Raw genomic sequence first — 22,621 nt, forward strand, 5'->3', positions numbered from 1 at the left:
CATTCAACAGCTCTCCATCTCTGTTTTTTATTTTTTTTGTTCTTATACTGATTACGCACACTTCTATGTTAGCATTAGGTCTGGCATGAGTAACATAAATACCTAAACTAACAGTTTAAAACAGGATAGAAACACATCGCTCTGTCATATGAAGAAGCTGGACATAGGGAGTCAGGTGTCAGAATGAAGGCTCTATCAATACCAGGACCTGGGTTCCTTCTGTCTCATTACCCAGCTGTGAGAGGCTCATTTCCAAGGTCACCCTGTGGTCCAGTATGAGGCTGGAGTGCCAGCTATTCTATCTTCACTATAGCTCCCATGTCTGCATTTTAGTCAGCAAGAATGATGACTTGATAAAGGGCATTCCCCCTTTCTTTAAAAACACTTGCGCAGGGCCAGGTGCAGTGGCTCACGCCTGTAATCCCAGCACTTTGTGAGGCTGAGGTGGGCGGATCACGAGGTCAGGAGTTCAAGACTAGCCTGACCAATATGGTGAAACCCTGTTTCTACTAAAAATACAAATATTAGCCAGGCATGGTGGCATGCACCTGTAGTCCCAGCTGCTTGGGAGGCTGAGGCAGGAGAATCGCTTCAACTTGGGAGGCAGAGGTTGTGGTGAGCTGAGATCGTGCCACTGCACTCCAGCCTTGGTGACAGGGCAAGACTCCATCTCAAATAAAACAAAACAAAAACACTTGCCCATAATCTACAATGATTTCAAAATAAAAGTTTAAACAACAAAAATAACAATTCCCCTAAGTTGCACACATCATTTTTTACTTACATCTAACTGGCTAGACTTAGTCACATGGTCACCTAAACCAACAGGAAACTGGGAAATAGTCTTCATTTTGGGGAACTATGCACTCAGTTAAATTCAGAGAATTACTGACAGAGTTAAACGGATATCTGCAGACAACTGGAAGTTTCTGCCACAGTCCCTATAGTGTACTATATACACAGCAGGCAGTGATCTTTTCAAAATACAAATCAGATCACATCACAGCCTTGCTTAAAATCTTCCAGTAGAGTCCCATTATAGTTAGAACAAATCCATGCTCCTTACTCTGACTTTGGAGGTCCTGTGTGACCTGGAGCCTGTGTGTCTCTCTGGCCTTCCGAGTACTCTCTACCAGAACACAAGCCTTCTTCCCATCACTTAAAACACATCAAGCTAATTCTTGCCTCAGGGACCAGCTGTGCCTTCGGCCTAGAATCTCCTTGGCTGATTCCTTCCTGTTGTTCAGGTCTTGTGAGGCTTTCCCAATTTCTAAATAAGCGCTACATTTTCTCCTTCATTTTGCCTTATTTCACTATTATATTACCTGGTATTTTGAGGCTTGTTTGTTGTCTGTCTCTTCTTACTAGAAAGAAGGGCCTTGTCTGTCTGATTCACTGATGCATCTCCACAGCCTAAAAGACTGTCTGGCCTCAACAGTACTCAATACAGACACGATGAACACATGGGGGTGACTGAGCATGACTCCAGTGTATCTTCTTTGTATCCGCAACACATAGCACAGTAACTGACAAGCACACATTTTGGATGAACAAACAGTAGCCACACATGTGACCTCGCTTTTTAAAATGTAAGCACAAAAAAATTTAAAATGTGGGAATGGGAAAAGAATTGAGATTCCCCCCCACCCTCCTGAGATACCCTGCCACCACTGTTATTTTCAAGGTGGCTCAATTTACCTTTGCTAGTAATTAAATGTGTCTCTTTCTACGTCTTCCTGTGTTAAGCAACTCAGTGGTAAACATAAGGCTTTTAAAATCCAACACAAGATGCTAGAACCACCTACCTGGTGTCTCTGCTCATTGCCATTTCCTATAATGACAGCAGAACAGAGTTCAATTAGAGTCCACATACTATTTGACATGGCAGTCACTTGTTTTTGATAAACTATGTTCCAAAGAACAAAAAAAGTACCCAAATTTAATTAAACTCAATCATACTTTACTAGTTAAGAACAAAGATGGATGGTGAACTTTGGGATTACTCCAGCCTACATATGCTAATCACATGCCAATCACTTTAGTAAGAAAGAGTAACTCTGTAGCAGAAGTGCTTTCTCTTTCCTGCAGAATGTGACAAACTCCTCCTCAGTGGAGCTGATCTGAGATGGCACTTTTGTAAGCTCTATTTTAATTACACATCAGTCCTCCTGACTGCACAGTGACTACCATCACCTTCTAACATGATCAGGTCATATTTGAAAGACTACTTGGTATCTTCTAGTACTGTAATTTCCAATGTTACTCCAGGCATATTTAAACCAACATGTCTTAACGTCATTTTCATTAGAAAGGATTGAACTTTCACATTACTATACCCTGTAATTTTGGAAGCAATATAACAAACATGTTGAAGTGTCAGTTCTTGGAGCCACCCTGGTGTTGGAGGTGATTGAGAGGGCAAGGCCTCCCACCAATCACAGCAACTCTGTTCTTTTCTGTTGTCCTTTTTGTTTTTTAGTGCTTCCTCACAAGAGTTCCTTTGAAGTTTGGAAACCACTGGATTAGACCTCTTAAGATGCTCCTTTCCAATTCAAAGATCATAGTAATTTGAATCTCCAGTGCCTCAAGCAGACGTATTTCTAAGTATCAATAATTATTCTATAGAAGCGTAAGTTGAAAAATGATAGGAGATCATGCTGGATGGGTGGTACTCCAAGAGAAGGAGGTAGTCTATTGTTTTAAAATTTCAGATAATGAACTTTATTTATAGTCTATCATTTTTCTATCTTTTCTAAAAAGGACTGAAAGTGGCTTTGATTTCAACTTGTTTTGTCATGCAGGGTTTTTCCTAAACAGTGATTTTAATTTCAAAATGAAAGATAAACCAGATTGCAGTTGAGGATTTACTACAACAAAACCATTATTTAATAAGAGTTTTCAATTAACAGTGTTAAAACAGTTCTTCCCAAACCCTGGAAGGAAAAGTCAAAAAGTTGATTTTTAACAAGGCTTTAGTATTAAGGGACAAGTTTTTCAGTACCACACTTATTTCTGTATAACTAGTTTACGTTCTTGGGTGAGATGTAAGAATGAAAAACAGGAGTTAATACTTGTACCGTCTCAGACAAGATTTTTAAATACAGTGCCAAGGAATATTTTTGCTCTGTTACAACACAAATTTAACCAGTTTCTACAGCTTTAAAGATCGCTGAGTTGAATAGATTCTCTTGAAGCAAGTGTGCAGAATAAGAACAAAAATGGATTTATAATCGTCATGTAATATTTTCATGGGACTATAATGCTTAGTTAACCTTGACAGGTTAACTCAAATTCTGTGAGGCCTAGAGTGATCACAAACAGTTAAAAGTGAATTATTTAGTTTCCACAACACAGGAAACGTTTAAAAGCCTGGTAAGGTTATTCTTTTGTCTTAACGGCTGAAAGTAAAACAAGAATAATCAGTGGCATCTTAAAGAACTAAAATTACTTTCTACTTAAAATCTCACACACTCATTATGGCTGATTTATTTTAATAGAAACTGACCATAATATTCCAAACAAGGCGTCCGTGGGTAATGTCTACAATTATGTAAATGTTAAATAGCTGCTTCAGATAAGCACCTCTTTGATGTTGAAGCAATTCACTTTATAGGATAAAAGGAAAACTTCTTCATGCCTTGGGGCACACAATGAGTAGTTAGTAATGGGAAAGCCCAGTATCTTTTTAAAAGGCAATTTTTAAAAATTAAAATATTGATTTTTAAATAGGTTATACATGTGTTTGGTTAAAAAAAAAATCAAGTGATACAAATGGGTGTGCAGTGAAACCAGTCTTCCCTTCATTCTTGTCTTTCAATCCCCTAGATTTCTGTATTAGAATCAACTACTGTTAACAATTTCTTGAATCTTTCCAGACCAGTTCTTGGCATTTATAAGTTAATACCACAGAAGACTTTAAAAATAGCTTGCTTTCTCTCTAGGAAGCCGCCACCAACAGCAGCAACAACAATAATTCAGCTTGAGCTTTAAAAATACTCCAGCATGTAAAAATAGCGTAGGCTGACTAACACTGAAAAAAGAAAAGCCAGACACTATATTGTTTTCACCGTAGCTCTGCCATCATCAGAATCCTTTCCTGAAAGGTGCAACACTCAACGCTTCACCACGACGGCCACAGAGGGCAGTGTGCACCCACGGCAAAGGCGAAGGCAGAAACGGTGCAAATCTCTTCACCATTGGAGGAGGCTCTACCAGCCTCTACCCTATCCAGCTCGATTTTATCAAGTTCTGCAGGTAAAGTGGTGTGACAGATCTACGCGATTTCATCCAGGGGCTGCTCTCGGATGCACGGTCAGTAACATGCTGACAACCTTACCGTAGTGAGGGCGCAATCCGACAACGGCAGAAAATTCAGATAAGCAGCACGATCAGAAATCCTAGCGTGCATACGATTTATCACGAAAGAGTAAAACAAAACATTCCTTTTTCAGGAATTAAATTACTGAATCTCAATTACGAATTCAGGAATAAGTGGAGAGTAGACAATGTGTCCGATTAAAATCAAAAGCAAAATTATACTGAACTTTCTAATAAAACAAATTTGAAAAAAGTGTTGTTAGGGAGCAGGAAAAACACCATGATCTGTCACTCTACAGATATTAAGATACAGTGCTGAGTTACACATGCCACCGTCAATAACGCCTCAGCTGTACTCTCCATAGTTTTAAAAAAGAACATGTCAAAAAAGAACATTACAAACATGTCAACTTTCAATTTAAATCAGCAGGGGGGAAAAGGGAAGTCCTTTACTGTGTGGTGGTGCTGTTTTCCCTCTGAAAATTGAAAAGACGATTTATTCAGTCCGAGTTTCAGGAGCAACTTTGTATCCCATCCCTAATTATCTATGTATATAAATTTTCATCTAAATTACCGCCTCCTGGAAAATGCAAAGCGGGTGGAGTGTGTTTTAGAGCTCTGTGCTCTTGGCAAGCCAACTGTTTTAATTCCCGGTACAACAAATTAATAAGAACCGAACACTAGCGGCGGGGAATTCTGAGACCTCTGGGGAGCGCGAGGAGCGCGGTTCCGGGGAGCGCCGTGTCCCGGGAAGCGCCCGGGCTCAGCCGGAGCAGCAGCGCTCCCCGGGGGCCTGGCCGAGCCGGGTCCGCGGCGCCCGCGCGCCGCCCCCGGAGCCCGCAGTGGTGCCGCAGCCTCCGCGGCCGCAGCAAGTGGGACCCGGCCGGCCCGGCAGGCCCCGTTCCCCGCCGCGAGGTGCAGGCGCCGCGGAGCTCTTCGAAAACGGCTGTACGACGTCACGGCCGCGGCTTTTATTGTTCGCGTGGAATTACTTCTTGCCATCACATCTGGAGAAAGAGAGGCCTTCGCTCCACGACAGGAATCTCACAACTTTGCAAACGGATGCGCGGAATTCTACCGAAGCGGCGCCAGGGCGCCGCTCGGAGGGCCCCCCTGGGCCCATGGGCCTCCTGGCCGCCTTCCCGACCCGATCCCCCTTCCCACTCGCGCCCGCGAACGTCGGCCGCACTCGCAAGGGTCGGAGGCGGCGCGCCCGGAGAGCCGGTGGAGCCGGGCAGGGCGCGCGCCCCGCGGTCCGCTCAGAGTAGCCGCGAGCCCCGCCAGACAAAGAGGCGCGTCGGGTCCCGGGCGCGGGTAAGGGACGCAGGGCGGCGCGCTAGCCTCGGCCCGCAGGGGGCGCCGTCCGCGGCCCCAGCGCTGGTCCTTACCTTTGAGGACCGAGCAGAGCCGCTCCAGGGCCATGTTCCCGAGCTGCCCGGCGCTTCGCGAGGGGCTGAGGTGGCGGCGGTGGAGGCGGCGCGGCGCTCACGGCCCGGCGCGGCGGCGGTGGCCCCGCTCTGTCCCCATCGCCGGCCAGCAGCTGCCTCCCCGCGGGGTAGGGCTCAGGTCCTGCGGCCCGCCATGCCCGAGCCCCCCGGTGGGCTCCCGCGCGGCCCGAGCCCCCCGACGGGCGCCGCCTCCTGCTCCGCGGCGCCCCGTCCCATCGACCGCCCGAGGGCCGAGGGGTGAGGGCGCGCGGCGCGGGACTGGCTGGCAGCTCCGCCCGCGGCCCCGGTGCAGGATCCACTGAAGTGGCGTGCGCGGGGCGCCCAAGCTCATTTAAGCAGGGAGCGCGAGCGCCGCGTGCCGGCCGCGCTGCCTGTGCGCATGTGCCCGACCTGCCCCGCCCCGCGCCTCGCGCGCCCGCCGCGGCCTCGCGCCCTGGGAAGGCTTTGCTCCCCGCCGGCTGCCTTTAGGGCTGGGGGCTGGCGGGCTGCGGGGTCCGTCGGAGGGGGGGGGCGCGGGGGCGCCTCCCGCCGTGGCTGCGCAGCGGCCTCCTCCGAGAGGCTGGGCGCCGGGGCAGTGCCCAGCCTGTGCCCAGCCGCCCGCGCAGGGCGCCCGGGGCAACTGGCCGAGCCCTCGAGGCCTCTCGCCTGACGGAGGCGCCCGGGAAGCGCCGCCCACCTCGGCCCCGCGCCCTCGCCGGCCTGCGCGGTATCCGCCAGCCCTCGCAGACAGAGAGGCGCCGGCCCCTGGTCCCCTAGACCTCCATTGAAGGTCAAAACTTTGCTCGACCCGGGGCAGGGAGGCGCGGACCTCGGCAGAGGGAGCCCGAGGCTTTCCGTGCTCTTCGCGCCGGTGAGTTCCCGACCCGCGGCGCTGCCGGCGTTTCCCCGGCGCCCGCCAGGTTGACGGACACTTTAGTACCAACTCCTGAGACTCCCCCTCATGAAGTAGGTTTTAGGGAATGGGAAAGTCGAGGCCAGAGAGGTGAAACCATTCGTCCAGAGCCACACAGCGAATGAGCGGCGGGGCTGTGCACCCTCCCCACGGGCTGCCCTCTTAGCAGCTAGCCACTACGCTGGGCGGCTTCGCCCGCTGATGGGAGTCTCCAGGTCTGCCAAGAACTGCCTGGCTCTTGGTGGTATTCTTGATCCTGCTTTATTTTCTCCATAGCGATTATTACACTGATATGCCATTCCTTACTTATTTGTTCATCCTTTGTATTTCCTTCACCCCCACACCATTAAGATATCAGCTGCTTGCAGGCGGGGAGACTGCATTCTTTTTTTTCACTCTACACATATGTATTGGGTGTTAATTATGTGCAAAAGACAATGATTGGTGCTGGAGATACAACCGTGATCAAGGCCTTACCATAATAGACTGTTTATGCCTGTCTCTGTGTGTAGTAGGAACTCTGTAAATGTTTGTTTAACCAATTGTAGCGAAAGACAATGTCAGGCAGCGGAAACATTTTTCAAGTATTAAGCTCTTTTCTCTTACTTTGTATTCCTCCAAGAAAGACACAAAAGCATAAATCACGAGATTTACAAAGGAAAAACATATTTAACACCAATTAATACCCAGGTGTTTCTCCCTTTGCCGTGTGCTATGGATGGGGGTATAAAAGATGGGTAAGTTTGGGTTCCTAAAGGTAACCACCTACTACAGTTAAGATCGCGTGCAAGAATCAATTAGGAAATTAAACATTTAAGAACTTCTTCCCGTGGATATAAAAAGCTGGCTCACGCATGTAATCCCAGCACTTTGGGAGACCGAGGCAGGTGGGTCACCTGAGGTCAGGGGTTCGAGACCAGACTGGCCAACATGGCGAAACCCCGTCTTTACTAAAAATACAAAAATTAGCTGGGTGTGGTGGCATGTGCCTGTAGTCCCAGCTACTAGAGAGGCTGAGGCAGGAGAATCACTTGAACCCAGGAGGTGGAGGTTGCAGTGAGTTGAGATCACACCACTGCACTCCAGCCTGGGCAACAGCGAGACTCCATCTCAAATAATAATAATAATAAGGTAGCATATTAGTAGAATAGGACAGTAAGAAGACTATATTAGGTATAAGTCAGACAACAGTGAACCGAAAAAATTTGAGAGGAAGGGGCTCTCAAATAAGGGGCTCTTAAATTAAGAACATAGTAGGTTCTTAATGTGAAGTTGTTGACTGAAGGAAAAATCTGTGTGTGATGTCATCAGAGAAGGCTTCCTGAAGGAGGTGACACACAAACCATGGAAATGCTTGGAGTGGTGAGAGGAGAGGAGGCAGAAGAAGAGCTCAGCAGGCAGGGAGCAGGGTGAGCCTAGAACATGGGGTGAGTGTTGTGTTTTGTATTAAAGATGAGGTTGGACATGGTGGGCTTTGATTATGGAGATAGGTGCTCAAATGCTAGTTAGGTGAATGATTACTTTTAATAGTGGAGTAATGGAGTTCTGGGAAGATTCTTTTGGCAGTTGAGGTTGTAATAAAAGGGGAGAGATTAGAGCAACCACAAGAATACCAAAAGTAGATCTATAATACTTCTACATTTACATTTACTTTAGAAGCTCTTACTTGTATTATTTTGATTAAACCTAAAAAGTCTTTTCCTTTAGAATGTTGGCTTGGAAGTAGATTCCAACTGGGAATGTTCATTTTGTGGCTCCCTTTTAAGACACCTACCTTTTAGATGTGCTGGTGGAATCGTCTGCAGTCGATTTTTCGAGGAATGTAGGAAAGCACAGATCAGAGCTGAGACTACTGTGTGGCCATATGTTAGCCAAATCAAAAGGGAAGCAGTTTTCATATCTCTCACTTGGGCGTTCTGTATTTGAATTATTATTTTCCTGGAAGATCACCCAGTGGCACCCAGTCTGTTCCCAGATTACCTGGCAGTTTCCGGGTGACTGAGGACTCGGCTTTCCTTGTGTCCTGCTGGTCTCCCAGGCATCCATTCAGGCCCTCCAACTCCTCACAGTCATTCCTATAGCTTGAATTGGGTTTTCTCTAAGTCTCATGTAGTACTTGAATGGTATTGCATGGCATTTACTTGTTACTAGAATGAATCTTTTTTTTTTTTTTTTTGAGATGGAGTCTCACTCTGTCACCAAGGCTGGAGTGCAATGGCTCCATCTCTGCTCACTGCAACCTCTGCCTCCCGGGTTCAAGCGATTCTCCTGCCTCAGCCTCTCAAGTAGCTGGGATTACAGGTGCCTGCCACTACACCTGGCTAATATTTTTCTTTGTATTTTTAGTAGAAATGGGGATTCACCATGTTGGTCAGGCTGGTCTCGAACTCCCAACCTCAGGTGATCTGCCTGCCTGGGCCTCCCAAAGTGCTGGGATTACAGGTGTGAGCCACCACACCCGGCTGATGAACCATTTTTTAAAAGAAAGCATTGTATTGCCATTGTTTATACACTTAACAGATTTTTGTTGTGTCTCTGTTTTGCTGTTGTTTGGGAGTGTTAACATTTTATTACATTACAGCCGAGGAAAGCAGGTTGTTGCGTTTGGAGATTGTTACTGTCTGTGTCCCCTCCTAGTTCATATGTTGAAGCCCTAACCCGCAGTGAGGCTGTATTTGAAGAGGAGGGCCTTCAGGGAAGTAATTAAGGTTAAATGAGGCCGTATGGGTGGGTCCCTGATCTGAAAGAAATAGTGTCCTGTTGGGAAGAGACATCAGAGAGCCTGCTGTCTCTTCATGCACAGACACCAGGAAAGGCCATGTGAGGACACAGCAAGAAGGCAGTCATCTGCAAGCCAGGAAGAGCGTCCTCATCAGAAACTGAATTGGCTCCTGCCTTGATCTGGGACTTCAGCCTCCAGAACTTTAAGGAAGTATGTCTGTTGTTTCAGCTACCTAGTCTATGGTGTTTTGTTGTGGCAGGCTGAACCAGCTAATACAGAGATTATAACTAAGGAAAGTAGAGGAATTTTAAAAGAACCAAACTTTTATGTGCAGAAACTATTTGTATATAATATGGATCTTGAACTTTACACGGTGCAAATATGGCTACAGCAATGGTGACGTTTAGTGAAAAACAATCAGGTGGGTTCTCAGTATATGAAGATTTCAGTGTTTATTACACAACTGTAGGTTTTTTAGGGGGGGAAGATTGTAGTTTTTAAAAAGTGCATTCTATTAGTCTGCTCAGGCTGCCGTGGCAGAATTACAGTGTAGCTATAGACTGGGTGACTTACAGTGTAGAAATGTATTGTCTCAAGTTCTGAAGGCTGGTTTCTGCTGAGGCCTCTCTTCTGGCTTGCGGACTGTCACCTTCTCACTGTGTCTTCAGTGGCCTTTTACTCTTTCTGTGCGCACCCCTGGTCTCTTCCTCTTCTCATAAGGACACCAGTCCTATTGGATTAGGGTCCAACCCTTCTGACCTCATTTAACCTTAATTATTTCCTTAAAGGCCCTGTCTCCAAAAAGTTATATACAGGGGTAGGGCTTTGACATGTGAATTTGTGGGAAATGCAATTCAGCCTATAAAATGCATGAACCACAATCATTCCTGTGTTATTGATATTGAAGAAGAGCTGTCAGGGAGTCAAAGAGTTCTTTCAGTAACACTGTCCCCTAAACTTCTAAATTTCTGGTTAGCATAATTTTAAACAAAGAATGCTTTTAAGAAACATTGCTTTCTATTAATACTAAAATATTTCTTCTTTACCAGGAAAATTTCAAATTGTTAAGAAAATTTCTGGTCATTAGGAGAGAGGCCTCAGCAGAAACCAGCTTTCATTTGATTGTGAAAAACTAAGAAATGCCCTAATTTTAGTCATGTGCTGCATAACGACCTTTGGGTGAATGATGGACCACATACACAACTGTGGTCCCATAAGATTATAATACCATATTTTTACTGTACCTTTTCTATGTTTAGATATAATTAAATGTACAAATACCGTTGTGTTGTAATTGCCTACACTATTCAGTACAGTCACATGCTATACAGGTTTGTAGCATAGGAATAATATGCTAAACTGTAGAGCCTAGGTGTGTAATAGGCTACACCATCTAGATGTGTGTAAGGACACTCCATGAAGTTTGCACAGTGATGCATTTCTTAGAATGTATGTCTGTTGTTAAGTGACATATGACTGTATATTTCTAAGAATAAAGTTACTAACATATATGGTATCTTCTTCTTTAAAACCAGAATCCCATGTTGAAAAGAGATGTGTTTTCTTAAACCTGTTTACTTTCTAACCTGGTGTTCTTTTATTAAAAAACAACACCCCCTCTAAAGAAAACCGTATTTACTGAAAGCTGAAACAAATGCTATTTTATTGGCACAATATGAAACCATAAAGTGTAAATTCTTGATACAGTTATTTGGTAATGTTTGTTAAATAATAAAAATTTCTTATAAATTCAACTTAAGGGCTTAATGAACTATGAATATCTGTGCTGGCTTATATGCTTACGCTATTTAAAACAAACATGACTGGAATGCATCTATTCAACTATATGTCACTGTTATTTAATTGTTATATTTTTGAGAAAGGTATATCAAAATTATTGTACCGTTAACAAATCTCAAACTATTTTGTGCTATAAAATATGTAATCTAAGACTTGTAATGAAACTTCTGTTTCTGGATATATGATCTACAAAGGGATCTTTGGGAAAGTTTTATAAGATTTTTTTTAAAAATTGTGAAATATAATCCATATTTAGAAAAGCACCTTAAACAAATATGTATGTACAATTTAATAAAGTGAAGGGCCATGAAAATACTACCCAAATCAAGAAATGAAACATCGCTTATGTACTAAAGTCCTCCATGTGCCTCTGCTTGGTCATAATCTTCTCCCCAGTTCCCTAGAGTTTATCACTGTTCTGACTTTTGTTGTTTCCTACCTTTGTAGTTTTTAAAATAAATATATCCTTAAACAATATAGTTTAATTTTTCTTGTTTTGGAACTTTATATGTATGCGTGGATCATGATGTGTATATGCTTTTGTGTTTTGCTTTTTGGCTTAACTTTGTGAGATTAATCCATGTGGTGTGTGCAAGTATAGTTCATGAAATGTCCTGGCTGTATAGTATTTCATTGTATAAAAATCCATGTAGATGGATATTTAGGCATTTTCTAGATTTTGGCCATTCTGAACATAGTTGCTATGAATATTTTTATACCTATAGCCTGGTGCACGTGTGTGAGAATTTCTTAAGAGTAGAAGTGATATGTAGATTTAGAGTATGCATATCTTCTACTCTAAATAAAACCAACCACTGCTTTTACTTTTTTTTTTTTTTTAAAACTTTGCCCTGCTAAGAGTGTATCAGACTTTTGTTGTGCCATATCCATACCAACATTTGGCTATTGTCAGCAGTTAATGCTTTTTGTCAATCCTTTTGCTCAATTTTTTATTGAACTTTCTTTCTAAATAATTTTGTAGGATTTCTAGATTTTGAATACAGTCATTTTTATTTGTTGAAAATATCTTCATTTGGTGACTTGTCTCGTCACACTTTCAAACTTCTTATAGTTCTTGTGGATAGAGTTACTAATTTTAATATACTTCAATATATCAGAAATTTCCTTTATAGTTTTTTTAATGAATAGGAAACCCACCCTCACTCTAGTATCATGAAGTTATTAAGTACTAGAAGCATTCGTATTTCACCTTCAATCCACCTGGAATTGATTTTTCTGTGCGATGGGAGTGCCGTTATCTTTTAGTTAATGAATTGTCTCAGCTTATTTATTGTTAAAAGGCTGTTCATATTCCTCTGCTCTGTGGTGTTACCTCCTTCCTGAATCAAACGTCCATGTATATGAGTCTTTCTCTGCACTCTCTAATATGTTCCATTGGCCTATCTCTTCACCAATACCACACTCTGTTAATCACCTTAACCCTTTTTTTTTTTTCAGAGACAGAGTTTCGCTCTTGTTGTCCAGGCTGGAGGGCAATGGCATAATTTGGCTCACTGCAATGTCTGCCTCTTAGGTTCAAGCAATTCTTCTGCCTCAAGACTCCCGAGTAGCTGGGATAACAGGCGTGTGCCATGACGCCAGGCTAATTTTTGTATTATTAGTGAAGACAGGGTTTCACCATGTTGGCCAGTCTGATCTCAAACTCCTGACCTCAGGTGATCCAACCATCTCGGCCTCTCAAAGTGCTGGGATTACAGGTGTGAGCCACCATGCCTGGCCTAATCACCCTAACTTTATTATTTTGTTACCTGGTAGAGCAGGTCCTTGTTCTTTTTCAAGATTATCTTGGCTGTTCTTGTTCTTTTATATTTCCGTATACATTTTAGAAACCTCTTAACAAGCTCAGCAACACAACACCCCATTGGGATGAGTGGAGTTGGGAGAGCTTCGACATCTTTACCATTTTGAGTCTTCCTGTCCATTAACATGGTACAGATGTGCATTTATTGAAAATTTCCTTAGTGTTTCTCAGAAAAGTTTTATAATTTACCAGAGATGTGTACCACATCCACATTAGCACTTTGAATTGTCAGCATTCTTTGTTTTATCCGTGAAAGCATTCTTTATTCATGATAGATATGTAGTGGTATCTCTTCATAGTTTAGTATTCATTTCCCTAATGGCTTATCCTGTTGAACATCTTTTCATATGCTTATTTGCTACCCATATATCCTCTTTATTGAAGTATCCTCAAATTATTGCCCACTCAAATTGTTTTTTATTTTTACTGGTGAAAAGATGTCTATTTAGAATTAGCCAGCTGGACTCAGTTTAGATGATTCCAATTTTGTTGGCAACATCCAAAGCATCATAAACAGGAGCCAGTCAAACACACGCCTTCTCTCCACTGGGCCTGATTGATCAGGCCACATCAGTGTCACAGATCTGCTCCACATCCTGTTCGCTCTGCTGCTTGTTGGCTTTGCCATCCACAATGACCTCAAGTGTGTCGTTATCTTCTGTCTTCTTCATGGCACACTCAATGGTCAGGGGGAATCAGGCAGAGTAGTCAAGCTTGTTTCTCCTGGAGGCACTCTTCTGAGGGTATCTGGGTTGTCTCTAGAGCTGTAGTGTTTTGAGGTGCTGGAAGGTGGGTGAAGTGCAGACACCCCTTTTTGTGTGTGGCTGTGGATGCTTTCCAGCACTGCCTTCTTGGCCTTCAAAGCTTTTGCTTTGGTTTCAGCTTTGGGAGAGGCAGGAGCTTCCTTAGGTGTCATCTTGTCCCAGTTTTTGTATTGTTGAGTTTTGAGAGTTCTTTATAGATTCAGATACAAGTCTGTTGTTGGATATGTGATTTGAAAATATTTTCTTGGCCGGGCACGGTGCCTTATGGCTATAATCCCAGCACTTTGGGAGGATGAAGCAGGTGGACCACTTGAGGTTAGCAGTTTGAGACCAGCCTGACCAACATGGTGAAACCCTGTCTCTACTAAAAATACAAAAATTAGCCAGGCATGGTGTCACACACCTGTAGTCCCAGCTACTTGGGAGGCTGAGGCAGGAGAATTGCTTGAACCTGGGAGGCGGAGGCTGCAGTGAGCCGAGATCACACCATTGTACTCCAGCCTGGGTGACAGAGCATGACTCCATCTAAAAAAAATTTTTTTTTTCTTTGCACATATAGCTTGTCCATTCTCTCAGAAGTGTCTTTGTCAAAGCAAACATTTTTAATTTAGATGAAGTCACATTAGTTTTTAAAAAGAATCATAACTTTGGTGTCATTTCTAAGAACTCTGCTTAACCCTAGCCTATGAAGATATTCTATGTGTTCTTTTAAAGTTTTATAGTTTTACATTTTATATTTAAATTTATGACCCACTTTTAGTTAATTTTTGTGTAAGGTGTGAGGTTTAGATCAAGGTTCTTTTTTTCTCCTTTGCCCTTTGTATTTATGGCAAATACCGATGATCAATTTTTCTGACACTATTTGTTGAAAAGACTGACTTCCACTTAGTAACTTCTACATCTTTGTCAAACATCAAATGTCTGTATTTGGGTGAGTTTATTCCTGGACTCTATTTTATTCCATTGGTCTATGTGTCTCTCTTTGCCAATACTACACGGTCTGTATTACTTTAGCTTTATAACAAGTTTTAAAGTCACATAGTTTGATTTCTTCAACTTTGTCTTCTTTTTCAACATTGTTTTAAACTAGTCTATTTTCTCCTTCATATAAGTTGCACAAAATCTTGTCCATGTCCACAAAAAGATGCTGCTGGGATTTTGATAGGGATGGCGTGAAATGTACAGATCACTTTGGGGAGTACTGGCATCTCCTAATCCATGAACATACTGACTTTCTATTGAAGTCTTCCTTGGTTTCTTTCATCACGTTTCTTCTTTAATATGTGCATCTAATGTTATAAATACCACCCCCCAGCACTGCCTCCTACAAATTTTGTTATGTTGTATTTTTCATTTTTTTATTGGAAAGTATTGGCTCAAAATATTTTAAAATTTCCTTTGAGGCTTCCTGTTTGACCCTATGGTTATTTAAAATATCTGGGTATTTTCCATGGATCTCCCTAGTTCAATTCTATTATAGTCTGATAATCTACTTTGTATGATTTCTATTCTTTTAGATTTGGTAGGACTTGTTTTATGGCCCAGAATATGGTCTGTCTTGGTAAGTGTTCCATGTGCACTGAAAAAGAGTATTTTGCTGCTGTTGGTGAGAGTGTTACATAAATATCCACTAGGTTAGATTGACTGAGTGCTTTTCAGGTCAGCTCTAAGCTTTCTGATTTCCTGCCTACTTTTTCCTTCAGTTACCGTAGAAAAGTGTGGATGTCTCCCACTTAAATCGTGAGTTTGTCTATTTCTCCTTACAGGTCTGTCGGCTTTTACTTTTTAGTTTATGAACACTTAAGATTTTTATGTTAAGAAGAGGGGACTGATCTTGGGTGACTCTGCTCTCCAGATGAGGCTGGCAGATGAACAGTGATGACACGCCCAGAAATTAGGATAGTAAGTCCTTTATTCTTGATGCTGGATCTGGACACTACACCACAGCATCCACCAGAATGAATATTTAGGGTTTTGTTTCTTTTTATGTTTTAGTGATATCTTCCTAGGAATTGTTCCATTGTGTATAAACTTTCAGATCCATTGGTATAAAGTTATTCTCCAAGTCTTCCTACTTTTAATAAATAGATTATCTGTAGTTATACCCTTTTCATTTTTGATACTGGTTATTTGTACCTGTTTTCGTTTTGTTAGAGGCCTTTGGGGCATCCTGTGCCCTGTAACTGATGAATGTGGGAATGTAAAGGCCCAGCCTTCATATTCTAACTTGGGGCAGGTTAGGAGATAGGAGAGGTCATCCTATCTCAGAACTCGATGTAGGGTTGTTATGAGGCATTCCATTGAGAATGCATCACAATTTGATTTTTCTGCCTAATCTTGTTTCCTTCCTTTCCCTTGTACAGTTGTGGATCAAAAGCACTCCCTAATCTACTATCTATTAGCCTTTTAAAATAACTGGTCAGGTGCAGGTAATCACAAGGGCTGGTTTTAATTCACGTTTATCCTGAGGAGTAAGCCCTTAAATATCCTAGATCAATCCCAGGTATACCATCGAGGTCTGCTGGACACGATTTAAGTTTTTGTTTCTTTTTATGAGGTATTCTAGCTACTTGCAAGGATGGGGAAATGTAAAGGGCTAGTTCTAATAAATGGTGTATTAATGTATTTACAGTATCTTCAAAATGATTATTAATTCTTAATTACTCTTCCTAGCTCCCCAAAGATGGATAACACTAACATATAGTCAGTGGGAAAGAAATCTCAGAAAATGTTCATTTGTCACTGTAATGGGAAATGGGAAGGAAGAAAAACAGCACTTATCAAGCATTTTCTATGTACAAACTGCCATTTCAGACTCAGAGCAGTCCTTGAAGGTAGGTATCACTCACTATCTTTGTTTTACAGATGAAGAAACCAAAGTTCAAAGAAGTGACTGATTCAGAGTCATGAAATCAGGGAGTTGGGCCCTGAATCCAGATTGGTCTGACTTCAAAGCCTTGTTCTCTTTCCAATGCAATATTCAAAATTAAAATAAAGGTCTTGTTAGTGATTCTCAATGTTGTGACACTTTTTTTTTATCTGCTGTCCCTTAATAAATGATATTGAAGTTGCATTTGGAAATACAGAAACAGTATTAATGTCACTGATTGTAGTTTTAATTGTCATTAACATTTTATTTGTCTTGTAAACCCTGACTCCACATGAGTTTTAAGACTCAGGCTGTATCAATAATGAGCCCAATTGTCTTTGGGAAAGTGTCACATAGTGCCTAGGAGAGTGCTGTGGGTTGATAACTAAGTATTACAGTCAGGAGAGTCCCATCTTGCCCCTGACCCACAGACAGGCAGTGGGCAAGTCACCTTACCCGTCTCCCAGTCCAGATAAATGCTTTCCAAAGCTCTAAGGTCTCTTGGTGCTCTGAAATAATTATTTAAAAACTCACTGAAATACTTTGTTTCAATAAGGAATATTTATTAAGAAGACATGTTAACATGCTTAGATACAAAGTAAAAACACATGCCATTCTCAGTAAACTGAAGAAAAAAATAAGAACAAAATTGTTTTCAGAGAAACTTTTTGTGTTTTATAGGCATCACATGTCCATTTGCATATTAGAAAATTATTAGCATTGATAAACTTTTTTTTCTGTCTTAAAGTCTTTTTAAAGTAACTTTTTGGAAATGTGAAATTCACAATATAAAATTTGCATTGAAGTCTGAATGTAAATTATAGACTTCTCCAAGCCTTTGAGAATAGAAATGTGATTGAAGATTTGCATTCCCAGATGCTGCCTACAGCAGTTTCCTTTCAAGAAATCAAATGTTCTTCATTATCACATGATAAGGATCAGTTTTCAGAGGAAAATTTTTAGGACACATTAATTCTTGGAGAGTACTATAATTTTTAGTTAATATGAGCAAGTAAATCTTTATATGTCAGTCGCCAAAAATTTAGCTTTTCCAAAGAATATTTCTTCATGCCTGAAAATAAAATTCTATCAAATCTACATATTTCTATAATTAGATGTGTAAGTCTAATAAGATCATCTAAAATAGTAATAATGACAACTACCACATATTGAGCACTTTACTCTGTGCTAGGCACCAAGCTAAGCACTTCACATACATCATCCCATTTAATGTTTACAATAACTCAAGCAAGTATCATTAGCCCCACTGAATAAACAAGAAAACTGAGGCTACACAGGTTAAACAAGAGTCAAGTTCAAACAATGACTTTGTAAGTGGTGGAATTAGGAGTTTAAGGCAAGTCTGTCTTACTGTGCTACCAAGTCAGAGCCCGATCACTATATTGTATGTCATCAGTGAGAGACCCCTGACCTGCTGTGATGAAGCTGAATGCATAATGACTCTGTGATATATTCACAAAAGTATAATTTGCATCATTAGAATAAGAAGCAAGACCAAGTCAAGTGGACACAAAAATTCCTGCTCATTTAATTATTTTTATTTACACACATCTTTTTCCATCATCATGACACTAATAAGATTATAAATACACAAACACGGGAGTACATGCAACACATTCCACAAAGGAACAGAAATGTACAGCACTACGGAATAAAGAACCCAAACTTTGTATATACAAAGTGCTTTAAAAAAAAAAAGGACCTTGTGACATATTCAAACCATATTTATTTGAATACTTTCCAATAATTACCATGGGATACATCATTTACAAATAATATTTAATCTCCCCTATTTTTTAAGCCAGAATTTGTGTTTCAACTAATCAAGTGAACAGCCATTCCATTATGTAACATTAAAGGCAAGTCACATAGCATCAAAATGAAACCGGTGGGCTTCTTGTCGTTTTTCTCTATCATCTGCTTTCTGAAAAAGAATTTTAGACTTGTTTATAAATGGTAGAGAAATGTTACAAAAAGATTCATTTCTGAAATACACTGATTCATTTTTAAAAGTCTCCAGCAATTAGTAGATAATAGATATGATTTCCTAATTCTAGTATTTTTGTAGTTTATAGTAGCTGTTTTATAATTAATGACTAATTGAATAAAAAACAAGAAATACTTGAATACTTAGGGCACATTAAATACTTAGGGTCCTTAAACACTTAGCTTCTTATCACTTATTATCTACTTGAAAATAGGAATAAGCATTAGATTCTATAAGGATAAATCAATGATTGCATTTTTCTCTCATTCTTAACACTGATGTTAATAAACAAATCTAATGGCTGGGTGTGGTGGTGGCTCATGCCTGTAATCCCAGCATTTTGGGAGGCCAAGGAGGGCGGATCACTTGAGGTGAGGAATTCGAGATCAGCCTGGCCAACATGGTGAAACCCTGTCTCTACCAAAAAAAATACAAAAATTAGCTGGGTGTGGTAGTGGGCACCTGTAATCCCAGCTTCTTGGGAGGCTAAGGCAGGCGAATCGTTTGAACCTGGGAGGCAGAAGTTGCAGTGAGCCAAGATTGCACCACTGCACTCCAGCCTGGGTGACAGAGTGAGACTCTGTCTCAAAAAAAACAAAACAAAACAAAAAACCACAAACAAAACCAAATCTAAACTAATTATATTAAAGTACTAATGTACTAATTATTTTTTCATTAAATTGTTAATTTAGCAGATATTCATTGGCCCTTTGCTTCCAGTACTCCCAATACCAATACTGTGTTTGATATTTTAATATTTAAAAAACCTCAGTTTTGTATCTTGTTCTCCAAAAAGACAAACACAAAACATATTGTATAACTGTAATTCAAGATAAAAAGTGAAAAATGTTACCAAGTCTAAGAGACTACTTCTAGATCTGGGTGAGGAAAGGGAAAGCTTTGAAAAGACATGGAAAGTATTTGAAAGCATGGAAATGGGGAGAGTGGTATTCATTCCATGCTGGGGTTACAACATGAGCAATCATGAGAAGGCTGGAAGGAGCACGAATATGTGAAAGGAGCTGGTAAAAAATAAGACTGTGGAGTCACATGGAAGTCATACGCAGGCCAGGCCAAGGATTTTATACATAAAAGGCAATGGATATTCACCAGAGCTTTTTGAGCAGGGGAGCGACATGATGAAGGCTAAACTGAATGATGTGTGCGCTAAATGGAATGGAAAGGGGAGAGAATGGAAAGAAAGAGACCAAGTAGGACGTAAGAAGGGGCTGGGTGAAGCAGTGCAGTAGGAATGTAGAAGTGGAGTCAGCTGTAGAACTTCTCACAGAGGCAGAGTCCATAGGCAATTGATGAAATCTTGTAGGCAAGTAAGACAGATGAAGCTTTAGAATGCTGGTTTTGAGGTGTTGTAAGTCATCTAGGTTGAGCTATCATGGTGATAGCTGGAAATGGGGAAGGACCTTTAGAGATGAGAGCTGGGGATATCTGAAGCCATGATTTTTGATGAAATTGGCAGGTAAAGTGTTGAAAGAAGAGGGGCAGGGACAGACACTGGGGAAAGCTTGCAGTGAGAAAATGGTAGAAGGAGCCAGCCTGCTTAAGTAAAAAAGTGGTTAGAGAGGTTCTACCTCTTTGAGATACCACAGTGCCACAGGAGACACAGTATATACATGGTCAAATATATACTTGTACTTAAAACTTTAATTTTTGGCTACTGCATAATTATTGTTATAAGCATACAATGTTTATGCTGTAATCAGATCTACTGAGGAATTAATGAAATTAATTTCCTTTGCTTCATAGGTCAAGAACTATGGAATCTTTCAGATGATATTGTGATACTCCTGGACAAAGTATGTATGGTTGTCCTTGATCTTACTCTTAAGTTGCAATCTTAAGGTTAATTGAATATGTAACTGCATGTTACTGTTTTTGATATGTAAAGGAGTGATTTTTTTAAAAGCGACGAAAGTATGAAAAAGAACATTTATGGAACAACTAGTATGTTCTCTTTTTCATATGTTAAAAGAACAAAGATGGTAATTTTAGTTAGCAAAAAATGATTATGATGGCATGACAATCCAGAGTGTAGGTGCAAAAAAAGAAAAACACCTTTCTTTGGGGCCACAAAGAAGCCCTATTTTGAGGGCACTGATTGGAACCCATATACAAATAGAAACTGGCTTTTTCACATATATCTAAACTGCTAATAAATTTACAGTGATAGCCTCTTTTTTCTTCACATAAACATTGCATAAAAATTTTTTACATATTTGGGAGTTTTGTTTTCAATTATTATTTAGAGTATTATACTAAAGAACAGAAATCAGTTTAATGCAAAGAATACTTAATAGATGAAAAAGATGTTTATGGCTTTTTTCTTTTTTGAGACAGGGTCTCACTCCTTTTGCCCAGGCTGGAGTGAAGTGGTGCAATCGCAGCTCACTGCAGCCTCAACTTTCTGGGCTCAGGTGATTCTCCACCTCAGCCTCCTGAGTAGCTGGGATTACAGCTTGCATCATGGTGCCTGGCTAATTTTTTTTATATTTTGTAGAGATGGGGTTTCACCGTGTTGCCCAGGATGGTCTCGAACTCCTGAGCTGTAGCAATCTGTCCACCTTGGCCTCCCAAAGTGCTGGGATTACAGGCATAAGCCACCGTGCCTGGCTGTTTATTGCTTTAGTTGTTACCTTCCACCTAAACCCTGAGAAAATAATTTAACCTCTTTTTACTCTAATTCTTTTCAAAGAGATAGCTGTTAATCCTAGCCAAAGAATGTCCATGACTTTATCAGTAGATACTGAACACAAGTTCATTTTTTAAAATCATTATTATTTTTCAGGTCATTATGAAATTGTTTCTAAATGCCTTTTGATTTCTGAATGATCACTTTATTACTATTGTACAGCATCAAACTTTTAAAGTAGACATCTCCTGTGATTTGTATGAATTGATAGGAGACATTAGTAACTTCCAGGGATAAAATAATCATCAATAAAATGATGCTTTGGACAGAACTTGAAAAATGATGAAATTCTAGTCATATGAAAAAAGTTTAAAATAAACATAGTGTTTTTAAAGAGCAATGTATGTATTACTAGAATAAATTAACCAAAGTTAATGTTTCATTTAAATGAACAAACCTTTTCCTGCCAATGTAAAATGCCAATTATTGCCAAGATGAAAACACAGACACCGATGAGAGCTATGGCAGTAAGCAGAACAATGTTACTTGGTGTAAGATATAGTTTGGCACTCCAACTGTAGATAAAAACAGAACAAATTAAAATTACAAATTTTACTTAAAAATAACAAAGTTATATTGAGACCCCAAAGCAAAACAGCTTATTAATTAATGAAACAATGTATTCATTAAACCATTCATTCATCTGTCCATTCATTATAAATAAAACAAAAACAATTATAAACCAGATAGTGCTGAGAATATTGATGATGCTGTGGTTTATATTTCACCTAGACAACTGAAATAGAATTTTTGATGAAATATTTCAATGTTTTTCATCTTCCAAGTTTGATCCTGTGAGAATTATTCTTAGTAAACATATCCAAGGGTACTTTGGATAATCATGGACATTTTTTTTACATCTTGATTTACCTGCTTAATTTGAAATCCTGAACTGTAAAGCAAGGGAGTCACATGATCCTAGAAGCCTTCTGTATCATCTCATTTTTGACCTGTGTCACATATGTAATATGACCAACTAAAACATAAATATTTTGAATGTTGATGGCTTGTGCAGAACTTCTATAATTTTTGTATCATGTTGGAGCGATTACTACAATGACTTTTAGGTTCAGATCACTTACAAAATCATCTTTAGTCCCTCACTGTTAATGGCAATATATAGACTAGAGGTCTTCAGTAAACAGAACTAGCTCTTTCCTTCTAAAACAGTCTGTGTAATATAGTATTTGCACACCCTGAAAGCCTAAAACCAAAGACTGTATCACCAACTCTGCAGGTTGTTATATACACATACCTTTTTGTTCTCCCTAG

General features: G+C 40.7%; 2 protein-coding genes and 1 long non-coding RNA gene across 9 annotated transcripts in view; 1 reads left to right on the forward strand and 2 right to left on the reverse strand.

Moving 5' to 3' along the window:
• Positions 1-5,868, reverse strand: part of LOC105492218 (neuropilin and tolloid like 2) — a 60,709-nt gene extending 54,841 nt beyond the window's left edge. For 2 of the 6 annotated variants that reach the window (XM_011759232.3, XM_011759231.3), the window contains exon 1: positions 5,706-5,866. In XM_011759232.3, coding sequence (XP_011757534.1) covers positions 5,706-5,739 — 34 coding nt within the window. In that variant the 5' untranslated portion in view covers positions 5,740-5,866. Of the gene's footprint in view, positions 1-5,705 lie in introns of all 6 variants that reach the window. The other 4 variants (XM_011759234.3, XM_011759233.3, XM_011759235.3 and 1 more) reach the window with 3 other exon arrangements.
• Positions 5,869-6,172: 304 nt separating this feature from the next.
• The window catches only part of LOC105492224 (uncharacterized), a 42,998-nt gene continuing 26,549 nt past the window's right edge, over positions 6,173-22,621 (forward strand). Inside the window, exons 1-4 of one of the 2 annotated variants that reach the window (XR_011616413.1) lie at positions 6,173-6,615; positions 12,638-12,762; positions 16,439-16,599; positions 20,407-20,456. This is a non-coding gene — a long non-coding RNA (uncharacterized lncRNA). The remainder of the gene's footprint in view (positions 6,616-12,637; positions 12,763-16,438; positions 16,600-20,406; positions 20,457-22,621) is intronic. The other variant, XR_011616414.1, reaches the window with a different exon arrangement.
• The window catches only part of LOC105492223 (integrin alpha FG-GAP repeat containing 1), a 294,233-nt gene continuing 289,783 nt past the window's right edge, over positions 18,172-22,621 (reverse strand). The window contains exons 17-18 of the mRNA XM_011759246.3: positions 21,747-21,864; positions 18,172-18,579 (exon numbers count right to left, since the gene is read on the reverse strand). Coding sequence (XP_011757548.1) covers positions 18,520-18,579; positions 21,747-21,864 — 178 coding nt within the window. The 3' untranslated portion in view covers positions 18,172-18,519. The remainder of the gene's footprint in view (positions 18,580-21,746; positions 21,865-22,621) is intronic.

Source organism: Macaca nemestrina, chromosome 18 (genome assembly GCF_043159975.1).
Source record: "Macaca nemestrina isolate mMacNem1 chromosome 18, mMacNem.hap1, whole genome shotgun sequence".
NCBI classification, from domain to species: Eukaryota; Metazoa; Chordata; class Mammalia; order Primates; family Cercopithecidae; genus Macaca; species Macaca nemestrina.